The sequence below is a fragment of the Rhinoderma darwinii genome, chromosome 2 (genome assembly GCF_050947455.1).
Source record: "Rhinoderma darwinii isolate aRhiDar2 chromosome 2, aRhiDar2.hap1, whole genome shotgun sequence".
NCBI classification, from domain to species: domain Eukaryota; kingdom Metazoa; phylum Chordata; class Amphibia; order Anura; family Rhinodermatidae; genus Rhinoderma; species Rhinoderma darwinii.
In genome coordinates, this window is record NC_134688.1 from 413750300 (window position 1) to 413763086 (window position 12787).

A 12787-nucleotide genomic window follows, 5' to 3' on the forward strand; every position below is an offset into this window, starting at 1 on the left:
ATATGTCGGCGTATAAGACGACTGGGCGTATAAGACGACCCCCAACTTTTACCCTTAAAATATAGAATTTAAGATATACTCACCATTTCGTGCAGGAGCGCTTCACTATGGCCATCGGCGGCAGGACCCAGGACTCTGTCTCTTTGAACTCGCGCATGCGCAGATAGGCGAGGTACATGATGGGGTTAATTACTATTAATGTGAGGAACATGGAGGGTAAATTCATCGCACCTCGCGCCTCACATTAATAAGTGAATGAAAGCCGTGTTTATTTCATTTTTTTACAGCGTACACATCATAAATGATGCAAAAACATTGTTGTCCGCGCCATTACTGAATGTGTGTATTTTATGTATTGAGACTTATTTTAATGTTTATTGTAAAAAAGGTGAAGGTGTATTTTTTTTAAAATGTAACCATACTTTGTTTTTACTTTATTTTTAAACTTTAATGTACTGACATATATCAGATATGTGCCAGTACATTAGCCTGTGGACGGATAGCACACAGGCAGTTGTTAGGACATACTTGGGTATATCCTAACAACAAGAGATATGGTCAGACAGCCCTGGGGTCCGTCAATAGACCCTGGGCTGTCTGCCCATATATGGTATGGCCCTCGATCGCGTCACAGGAATTCCCTGTGACGCGATCCAGGGGCATCCCCCCTTCTCACTTTCCCCTGAATGCTGCAGTCAGCTGTGATCGCAGCATTCACGGGAATAACGGCGGAGATGAGAGGTTCTCTGATCTCCGGCGTTATAGAGCGGGGCTGCGGCTGTGTAATACAGCCATTGCCCCGCTCCTGACAGGAAGTGCGCGCGCGGTCAGCATGAGGAGATGCGGCCGGCGCTGCACTAATGAGCGGCAGTTCAGGCACTGAAGACAACATGGGGGTGCTTTGTAGCGCGCCCGCCATGTTCTGTCTTCAATGCCGCAGATCATTAGTGCAGCGCCGGCCGCATCACATGATGCTGACCCCGCGCGCATATGTCAGGACTCAGGAGCGGGGCTGTGGCTGAATTACACAGCCGCAGCCCCGCTCTCATAGTCATGTGTACTATACTGAGCTGTGCGGCTGCAACGTGCATCCCTAATATCCGACAATATCCGGCATATAAGACGACCCCACACTTTTGACATTTTTTTAAGGGTGTAGAAAGTCGTCTTGTACGCCGATATATACGGTAATGTAAAAAATAAACAAAATTGTTATCTCTGCATCCGTAAAAGTGTGAACTATTACAATTTAGCATTACTTAACTCACACAGTGAATGCCGCAAAAAGAAAAAACTATAAACAGCCAAAATTGCAGTTTTTTTTGTCAATTTAGAGGTAAAAAATATAATAAAAAGAGATCAAAAAGTCGTACATTCCAAAAAATGGTACCTATAAGAACCACAGCTCGTGACGCAAAAATAATCCCTCACACTGCTCAAGTGCCGAAAAAGTTATGACTTTCAGAATATGGCAACACATTTTCTTTTAAAACAAAATTTGTTTTCATAAAAGAAGTAAAACATTAAAAAAAACTATATAAATTTGGTATCGCCGTAATCTTATTGACCAGTAGAATAAAGTTAATTTGTCGTTTTTACTCCACAGTGAAAGACATAAAAATGAAACCCAAAAGAGAATGGAGGAATCCCAGTTTTTTTCAATTCCACCCCACATAGAATTTTTTTTCCGTTTCCCGGTACATTATATTGTACTTTAAATGGTGCCAATAGAAACTACAACTCCTCCCGCAAAAAATAAGCCCTCACTTCCTCGGTAAAATAAAAAGTTATGGCTCATGGAAGGCGGGGAGTGAAAAACGGAAATAAAAAAAATGGCTTGGACTTCAAGGGGTTAATGGGTTTCCTCCCCATACTAAGTTATGGAAAATAGCAAGGAAATGCCATCACTTCCTAATTGGTGGGGGTCCGACTGCCAACGGTCACCAGAATAAAGGAGTCTAATTTCTTCACAGATTTTTCTTTGATGTTGACGCTCTTGGCAAGGAACTCGCAACACAGCCCGCGGCCCCTTTATTCTCGGGTTGGTGAGGGTCTCAAAAGGTTGGACCCCCACTGATCATAGTTATACAGAATATCCTAGTGATATGCCATGTTGCAAGATGGGAATACTACTTTAAGAAATGATACTAGTATGAAGAGCCCTGAAGAGTTCTATATGGGAAAATAGAAAATTCCCTGCCGCCATGATCACCACACACTTCTCCTGACCCTCCACATTTACATACCTATTAATAATGTCACTGTGTATAAGCGTCACTTCCATAAGATTTCTACTTCAGATTTAGACCCTGTTGAACTATAAGACCTGCGCATATATAGTGAAGCAAACGTGTGACCACCTCGCTATGTAATGACTCCATTATCACAAGGTTCCCCTGTGAGGTGGGGATGTCTGGTCTCACAATGGACGTACCTCATCCCCCTCCCGCCTTTTATTGGCCGGTTGTCATGGAGACCGCAGAGACGCGATATTCATAGCTCACTGTTATAGGGGGCGGGGCCACATACGGGAGAGGGAGGGGCTGCCGACCTTGTGACGTCACGATCAGTTCTGGAGAATGACAGCATCAGCAGCAGTAGGGGGAGCATCAGTGTGAAGAGCACATCACCCGAAGCTCGGTACCGGAGACCGGGGCACCCTCACATCCGTCCTCCGGGGGTGCAGTGCTACTAGGTTACAGCCGAAGCTGCTAAAGATAAAGCATCATCTCCCCATCATTAACCTCCCACCTGTTCCTGCACCATGAGCTGCTCAGATGACAGCACCAAAGAGAAGCTGCTATGGAACGTCAAGAAGGAGGTAGATGGAGCGCTGTACACACGTGCGGTCCTGCACATACACAGCACATACAGAGCACACATGTACTTACTACACTCTGACATCTGCTGCTGTTTGCTATAGTTGGTTGCTCACATATTGATCGTACATTTGTCCGCACTTACAGGCTGTGAATGGTGCTCATTGTTTATGTCATTGCACCCATGTCTTCCCAGAACGTGGATGTGCAGAGCTAAACTGGCTGTAAATGCTCCATTTTTTTAGGGACAAGTGCCACAACAACACTGTAAGTCCTCCATGGTACCAGCGTGGCATTACCTGTATGGTGAAAGAACAAAAGTGTCCTGTACCATTGTGGGTGAAATGTTCATCTTAACAGTAAATAATAGAACACTTGCAGGTTCTTGTAATATTTTCTGAACCATCTTGTATATTGTAAGATAATCCTTGAATTGTGTATGATGTCCTTGCAGCGAGTGATAACGAGCGAGCGGGTGAGCGAGTGATCGGATCTTTGTTGACTATTTTTGCCATGTTGATGGTCGTATTGTTATATGATACATACCTCTTGTTCGAAACATTATTTTTACATATAGGATCAGGTTAAAAGGGTTTTCCCATAATGGATATTAATTGTATGTCAATCCGATATATCATTAGTTGGGGGTCCCATCTGCCTATCAAGAACAAATGGGAGCCTCTACTGACTGCGATGGTGATAAGATTGCGCAATTTCTCAGGTTCTCATATTCTATGTTTCCGTTAGTCTGTTGATTTCCAGTTCTAGATGGCTGCGTATGTACGTTCACCTATGAGCGTCAGGGTCCATTCATTCTAGACATCTGTCCGAGTTGATGGGCTCCTACCAATCAGACTCTAATGACATTTCTGATTGACTTGTCATTAAAGTCTTTTATTAGGAACCCCCTTTAAAAAAATAAGGACTACATTTGGGTATAGGTATCCCTGATCATCTCACATCTTCTACATGGACGGCCCCACAATGAACTGTTTGCTCCATTTGTTCAGTACAACATGTCTGCATAAATAAGAATTAGTTACGTAGTTTATACTGTTAGTATTTTCCTGTTTATAATGCATCATAGGCGATTTTATTTTGTACTTGACCAGGTTTAGAAGTTTATATAAAACTTTTGTCACATCTTCATAAGTATCTAATGTATAAAACAGATGAATATCACTCTTATGTGTCATCTATACAAGTATCTTCAAATAATTGCTTAGAGGATCAGTAAAGTCCATGGTCATTTGCATTAAACCTATACTTACCATATAAATTAGGGAACTACATAGGTAGCACTAGCCGAATATACACGTATTCTTTGTATCCCTCCTTTAACAAGTGGGAGCACCCTGATAACAGAACATGTAGGCTGCAAAGAACTCAAATTACGACAGTCTGTGTATGCTCCTCCATAGGTAGAATACAGGATGCCATAAACAGCAGCCTTCATTCTGTTGATGAATTTACAGAGCATCGGCTTCCCGCTCTGTGCTTGGGAGGTTTTTATAGGTACAACTACTAAATAGGGTGATACCAAAAATAAATGTATATTAGAGTATTATTGTTTATCAAATTGTTTACTATACAGTATGTAAAGTTTTAAGAAAGGTGAACCGTCACTTTAAATAATTATTTTAGCCAATTGACATGGGAAAGCATTCATTACACCCGGGAAGTTTCAGTAGTATTTACAGTTATGACTTAATTTGACGTGTATTATATGAATACATATGCCACCCATGATCAGAATATTGATCGTCTCTCTTCTTCCCCAGCGGTTGACTTGTTTCTTGTATTCTTGAACGTTCGGCTCCATTTCAGAAAAGACTTTAAGTTGTAGTGTCTGACTCCAGTTCTCTTATCTCCTGTTTAATGTAATTGCCGTTCTCACAGGTGGCCAGATGGTGGAATATGGTTGCAATACAAGGATTTCTTTCTTTCTGGGAATTGTGAAGATTAAATGTAGTTAGCCTTAAAATACCCTGTGTGACGCTCTATGTTGTCAGTCGCTGTTTAACTTCCAGGGATGTTAACCGCTGGCAAACTGAGCAGCATAATAGAGGGAAACACAGAAATGTTCAGCACTTTACACTCATTATGTGATATAATACAGAAAAGCTAAGGAGCAGAAGAAAGGCAAAGAAATATAAATAAGTGTATTATACAGGGGCAGACTGAACGGCAATAGCGGATCTTTCACCTAATGGGAACTGCAGGGCTCAGTGGTGGACGCCCCTAGAAACCATTATTTTCTACTCCATCTGTTTGATAAGCTGAGGACCTCACTTTAGTTATGTCACCACACTGGGCACAGTGAGGACACTAGTACCAGCCTGTGGCACCAGGGCTATATCAGTTTGCTCCTTTTTATACATCAATATTAAACAATCTTTTGAAAGGTTATACTTTGGCAGAGCAACCCCCGCCTAGACACACACATAGACTATAACTGCATTTGCCCCCCCCCCCCATAAAATGTTACACACACATTACACACACATATATTTTCACACGTTACACATGCCTACCTCTCCTGCAGCTAACTTTCACATCCCAGCCGAGCCATGGTTAACAGAGAACGGAGTGTGGCTGAGCTGTTCTCTACATTCCATCCCCCTCTCTATTCTGCTGCTTGCCTCAAGTTACAACAGAAGCTTCGACTGCTTGCAGCGAGATTACGCTTGCTGTGCTGTAAGTCCCACCCAAACGTTACCGAAGTGATGGGATTGTGAATAGACATCGCGTCCTGGCTGGAGGTGATGTCTATTCACTGTCAAGACACTTCAGTAACGTTAATGTGGGTGTATGTGAGATCACATAGTGAACAACGCAGGATCACTATGTGCTGATTACATGAATGGAGAGAAGTGTATGACGCTGATTGGTCACTGATTGGTCAGCATCATACACTCGTCTTTACAACGCCCACTTGGTCAAAAGTAAAAAAGTAATTAGCATAAAGCGAAAATCGCTCATAACTTGGTGAAAATAGATCGTTTTTCTAATTAAAAAACCCTGCTGTTACCTACACTACAGCGCAGATCTCATTATGTAGGAGATAGGGCCCTTATAATGTGTTGACAGTAGACCATAGTAGACCATAGGCCCTGGGCTGTTACCCAAACTTGGGCCTCCCTTCCGCACCGCCTCAACTATTGTTAACACTACCTTTTTGGGCAAGCATTAACACATGGGTGTTACGATTCCCCTTGTCACAGGTCTGTGCCCTACATACTGACAGTATCACAATGTGCAGGGACACATCCTCCTGACAAGGGGAATTGTCTATCAGTCCTGGACTGCAGAAAGACTTTTTTTGTGAAATACAAGGATTTCCTATAATAAACATGTCAGGAGAGGTGACAGATTCTCCATAAACTAGTGACTCACAGGTAACAACATCTCAAATTCTAGTAGTTTTTTTCCTCTTTTCTTCTCCATCTGGTCCAGAGCTCATGACGACTTCTCCCGGCCATGACCCATTTCTGCAGAATCTGCCACTCAGATGTCTTCGGCTCCTCACTTTTCCAACATTTCCATTGTACATAGTGTCACACAGCGCTCCCCCCTTGAATATAGTGTCACACAGCGTTCCCCCCTTTGTATATAGGGCCACACAGCGCTCCCCCCTTGCATATAGGGTGTTAGCGCTCCCCCTTGTATATAGGGCCACATAGCGCTCACCCCCTTGTATATGGTGCACACAGCGCTCCCCCCTTTGTATATAGTGCCACACAGCACTCCTCTCCTCTCTTGTATATAGGGTCACACAGCACCTCCCCCCTTGTATATAGGGCTACACAGCGCTTCCCCGCCCGCTTGTATATAGAGTCACATAGCGCTCCCCTTGTGTATATAGTGCACACAGCGCTCCCCCTTTGTATATAGTGCACACAGCGCTCCCCTTTGTATATAGTGCACACAGCACTCCCCCCTTGTATATAGCGTCACAGATCACTCCCCCCTTTACATATAGTGTCACACAGCGCTACCCTCCCCCTTGTATATAGCGCTACCCTCCGCCTTGTATATAGGGCCACCCAGCACTCCTTGTATATAGTGTAACGGAGCACTCCCCCCCTCCTTGAATATATACACAGCGCTACCCCACCTAAAAAAAAATATATATTTTACTTACCTTGCCCCGTGGCTGCCGCTCCAGCTGGAAGCATGTGAATCCTCCGGACTAGACGCATGCGCAGATCGGCGTGATGCAGTACCTCATCACGCCGGCCTGCGCATGGAGTCTTCCCAGCGCCTTATAGGCTGCAGGCCTAACGTGGCCTGCAGCCTATAATATTCATTTGTATCTGAATGTGGCTGCCGCTAGCACCGGGGCCCCCTCCGGTGCTTGCGACGCCACCGGAAATTAGGGGGCTTGTGCGGTCATGGGCGGTTCGGGCGGACCTGGGCCCCCCGGGAGCCTTGGGCCTCTGGGCGGTTGCCCGAACCGCCCTAATGATGATCTGCCACTGGGTGACAGAGCCTCTTTAAAGGAACACGGAGAGGGAGGGGGAAGGCAGGTTCTCCAGACACCATCATCCTACACCTCCCTCCACATCTGTACTAGTCTGTGGCAGGGCAAGTGCCCCATCTGCCACCCACAGCTACGCCCCTGACTAAGGGTGTGTTTACATACAATGATTTTTAATACAATTTAATTAAAACTGACCAATTATAAAGAAAATTGAAATGCTTAAAGATTACCTCTGATTATAAAACAGCTTTGCATGAATCAATAGTACAAGCGAAGATAAGAAACTTTGTAATATATCTTATCTCTTTCTCCATTTATAATTCTCCCTTTCTGCCCCTCCCCTGTTTTCCTAACTGTTCACTCACTCGCTTCGGAGACAGATTCTAAGCTTCACTGCGGGATCAGGTTACAACTGCCCCTAGAAGTCTATGGAGAGGGCAGGGGAAGGAGCTGCTGGCGCGAGATAGAATAGACACATAGACACACAGAGATGCTGCAGCAGCTTCTAGTAAGTGCTTCTAGTGATTGGTGCTCATTACTGCTGTATAATCTCTTCCATGTTGCTGCAACTTCTATATATGTGATAGATAGAGACAGGAGGGCAGAATTCTCCTCTTCTGTGTGTGCTGTGTATGGGAGACATGATAGCAGTTAGGCTCTGCCCATTAGCTCAGAGAAAACGGAGAATTAGAGATGGAGCGTGCAGAAAACAAGTCATATAATGGCCAGAAATAGTGTTATTCCTCATGTACACGCGTGACATCTAAGTCAGAAAATGTACCTGAAAGGTATAGGTACGCTTTAAATGGGCAAAATGGGCAAAATCCATCATACTTCAAAATGGTATGTCCTGCTCAAAAATTGCTCTTTAAATGGGATGTCCGACGAAAAAAGTTTAAAAAAAAAACCTGAAATCATTATCCAATGTTATCCAAGTTGTTTTCTAATTGCTTTCTGTAACAAAATGTAAAACTTTTCCAACGCAATGGACCTCTGTCCCCCGTTTTCAGAAGCCCAAACACTTAGAATATTGGGAGGAAGTTAGCACTTGCCACGCACCTCTCTAAACTACATTTCCCAACATCCCATTTCTGTCTTATTTCCTCTCTCCCCTCCGTGCTCTCCCTCCCAACCTCACACAATGTATGTACAACGCTCCTATTGCTCCCACCAGCACTCAATCTTCCTAGCCCTCCCATAGCAGCGCACCTACCGAGTAAGTGACATAGGCATCAGGGGGCTGGCTTGCAGAGAGAGCAAGAAAGAAGCCAAGCCCCCGATACATGTCACCGATGACACTCGTCCCCAATTCAAGGGGAAGGAATGCAGAGGGATAACATTATGCAAACTACACCATTTCTGGGCAATAGTAAGCAGGAAAGTGATGTCTATGAAAAAAAATGAACTCCTTTACATGTTATTGTTAGATGGATGTTACTTGTTTGTTGTGTCCCCAAAATAACCCTTTAATAAACCATCCTCTAAGAAAATATCAAGTGTAAGTAGTGAAGACCCCGTTCAGTAGACTAGCAGGGTTTTACATTGCTTTCATGGAATTCATCATGATAGTTCTGTGTGTAAATGGCCGGCTCAGATAATTGACCCCCAAGAGACAGTGGTCTGAATGGGGCCAAAATCTGCACATTTAATTAGGGTTTTTGACACGAATAAATGTATTAGATTCTGCATTTTGAAGTTTAATATGTAATTCTCAGTTATTCTATAAACATATAGTTAGTGTCTTTGTGAAATAGTGGATATGACAGATGGACATTATTAGTGGTTTATGAAGCTGGCTTCCTTAGGGCTATATTCATTGATCATCATCATGTCTCTGTGGTTATTGTCTCTCTCTCAATATTCCAGGTCATTTCAGTATACTAGACGCTAAAGGAAAGCCTCTCTGCTGTTACATTTTGGAGAGATACATTAGGATGACAGCACGGTAATTGTGAGTACTGGTCATGTAGGAGAGCTGCAATATAATGCACGTAGGAATTGCCGGTTATCTACCTGAGCCTCTGTTATGAAGATAAAGTCATTCATGTAGACGGCATAATAGCACAGGCAGAACTACAGAGAAAAAAAGATAATCGCTTTATTCCTGTCAACAGAATGATCATTTCTGATTTACGTTTAATCTGTAGGAAGGCTGCTTCATTTTCCTCTTAAAGCTGAGGTGCGCAAACTTTTCTGGTCCGAGGGCCAGATTGTCTGATGGCACCACCTCTAAGGATTGCAATAAAACTTAAAGGGGTATCCCCATCTGAGACATTTCTGACATATCGGCCAGAACCAGACATGTGCATGTCCTGTGGATATGTGTCACAAATGTCTAAGATGGGAATACCCCTTTAAGTTTTGTTACGGCCCTTGGAGGTGGTAGTCAGACCTTTCTCTGGTTTAGCAACATAACTGACTCCTTGTCACTTCTGTTCTTATTATAATGTATAACTGAGTTCGGGGGACATTTGTTAAGATAAATTGAGGTTCAGGCATTACCATGTTTTGACTGTTGAGGCCCCAGTAGAAAAAGATTGAGAAGCTCTGATCTAGATAAATCATGTAAAATTGCCAAGATATCCAAAAGATTAACCATTAAATGGGTTTTTTTAATTTTGCATTTTCCACGTAAAAAAAAAGACCATACTCACGTCTCCTAGCACTCCTGTAGAAAAGAGTCCCTGCCCCTCGGTTGGTCTCTGTGCAGCCGGCCCCCTGTGATAACAATTAGTCCTATGTGCCCGCTGTAGCCAGGAGGCCGGCTGCACGGTGAGACCAGTCGGGAGATCAGGGACTCTTCACCAGGGTAGGTGAGCGTGGTCTTTTTTTTATTTGTATTTCCTCTGCTCTCTCCAGCGGCAAATCCGTCCGAAAATCTGCACCAAATGAAACACGATTTGGTGCGGACTATCAGCCGGAATTCCCTGTGGAATCAGGGTTCGATTTTCTGTGGAATTTGCAGAAAATCTGACGCATGTGCAGGGGGCCTAAATGTATTCTATATTATCCATGTGCAGAATAAAATATATATTTTAGCGTTTGTATAATGTTATTAAGATGTGTTTTTCGAAATGTCTATTGTTTATGTGGTGCGCCAGTTTGTGAAAGGGGTGCATTATGCCCCACAGCACAGTATACACCAGTAGTGGACTTTGGTGCACACTTCTAAACGACGCCAGGTTTCACCTGGTGTTGTCTTCGGCCACTTTTATCAGTAGCAAAAAAAATGTGTAAATCAGTTGTCACATATGAATAGTACACAAGGGCTTCATAAATATGGCATCCATTTACACAACCAAAAAGAGTGTAATTGTACTCATAAATTTCCCCTAGCTCGTCTGTATGTAATTGATCAGATTATTATGTGAGAAGTGTGATAAAATGACAGCGTTGAGCGGCAGCCACTATCCTCTGTGATTTATTCACAGTAGACAGCAGTATTCTTTCTCACACTGTGACTGAGACTCCTTATATTAGAATTTGACAGACACTATTAGGCCATGTTCACACAGGACGGTTATGCTGTGTAAAAGCACACAGCGAATCCGCCCTAGTCGCTGCACGGAATTCCGTCCGAAAAACCGCACCAAATTGTCATGCAGTTTTTTGGACGGAAATGTCTACTGTGGAAAACTGCATGTAAAAAAAACCACATACTTACTCTTTTATGTCCTGCAGACCGGCCTCAATGAAGAAGCACAGAATTCTGGGTAAGTATAAGATTTTTTTTTCTGTGTTGCGTTTTTTTTGTGGCAGAATCGCAGGTTTTCCGCCATAAAAAATGCAACATCTGCTACTTGTTGTGGGTTTTACCTCCCCAGTGAATTCAATGGGGAAAACCCGCAACAAAAAAGCTGAGGTTACAGTGATACAATTGACATCCTGCGGATTCAAAAAGTGCAATTTAGGTCAATTTCTGAGCATTTTTTCCGTTCATCATTTACGCAGCGTGTGGATGAGAATATGTATCTAATCTCATCCACTTTGATGCTACTGTATTATGCTGCGGGTTTTCCACGACTAAATTAGTTGTGGAAAATCCGCAGTATTTACGCTATGTGTGGACTTACCCTTAGCGTGTACTAGGGCTGGGCAATTAATCGAAAAGTAATCGAAATCTAAATTCAACGCAATAAATTGTCGTCATCTTGTGAATTTCGGTTTTATCAATTATTTTCTCCCGGTTTGATCTGTGTCAGTATCTTCAGGACGCACATACAGTTTAACGCAATGGTAGAGCAGGGAACCGTAAGGTACCTGCTCTACCATTCACTATGTATCGCTGGACGCGAAGCAGTGACTTAATCGCCCCTGTCTCCGCCGAGCTGCACAAACCGGAGGAGCAGAGGAATCTCCTCCACTCGTCATTGTAACAGGTTTAGGGGAGCATGTATATTATTAATTTTATCAGATACTATTGGGGGCAGCTGTGGCGGCATTATACAGTGTAGGGGCAGCTATGGGGGGACTTTATACTATGTGGGGTTCAGCTATTGGGGCAGTTATCGGGGCAATCTGCTGTGTGAGGGTAACTATAGGGGAATTATATTGCATGGAAGTCGGTTATAAAGACATTATACTATGTAGAGGCAGCTATGGGGAGGGCAGTTATGGGGCATTATGCTGTGTGGAGGGCAGTTATGGGGGGCATTATGATGTGTGGATGGCAGATATGTGGGTCATTATACTGTGTGGTGGCAGCTATGGGGTGCATTATACTGTGTGGGGGCAGCTATGGTGGATTATACTGTGTAGGGGCATATTATATACAGCAGGCTCAGGGGATAAATATTAATTCAATGGCGTAGCATGCAAATAGGGGGCGTGACACACAAAAAAGGGTGTGGCCTAAATAATAGTTCAATAATCGTAATCGAGGTTACATGGTCAATTAATCGTAATTTTGATTTAGGTCATAATTGCCCAGCCCTAGGGTGTAATCACATTCTCTGGTCAGGGGTACTCAACCGGCGGAAAGCTCTCCGTATCAGGAGGAAAGAAGTGTTATGTTTAAGCTGTGCGACAAAAATGCCTCTCCTCTACAAGCGAGCACTTTAATAAAAAGTTCAGGGAGGTAGGGAGGGAGGAAGGGGAGGTGGAGACAGAGTGGGACCCTGGTAGGGATGAAAATGGGAGGAGAAATCTTTGCAGTGAGTATGAAGAAGGAGGATGTTTCAGAGGCAGAGCACATTTAAAGAGGCTCTGTCACCAGATTTTGCAACCCCTATCTGCTATTGCAGCAGATCGGCGCTGCAATGTAGATTACAGTAACGTTTTTATTTTTAAAAAACGAGCATTTTTGGCCAAGTTATGACCATTTTTGTAGTTATGCAAATGAGGCTTGCAAAAGTCCAAGTGGGTGTGTTTAAAAGTAAAAGTCCAAGTGGGCGTGTATTATGTGTGTACATCGGGGCGTTTTTAATACTTTTACTAGCTGGGCGCTCTGAAGAGAAGTATCATCCACTTCTCTTCAGAACGCCCA

At 43.5% G+C, this 12787-nt stretch overlaps 1 protein-coding gene across 7 annotated transcripts in view; it reads left to right on the plus strand.

Annotated features, from left to right (window-relative positions):
• Positions 1 to 2585: 2585 nt before the first annotated feature.
• Positions 2586 to 12787, plus strand: part of SGSM2 (small G protein signaling modulator 2) — a 337147-nt gene continuing 326945 nt past the window's right edge. For 6 of the 7 annotated variants that reach the window (XM_075854215.1, XM_075854216.1, XM_075854222.1 and 3 more), the window contains exon 1: positions 2586 to 2821. In XM_075854215.1, coding sequence (XP_075710330.1) covers positions 2765 to 2821 — 57 coding nt within the window. In that variant the 5' untranslated portion in view covers positions 2586 to 2764. Of the gene's footprint in view, positions 2822 to 9168; positions 9254 to 12787 lie in introns of all 7 variants that reach the window. The other variant, XM_075854221.1, reaches the window with a different exon arrangement.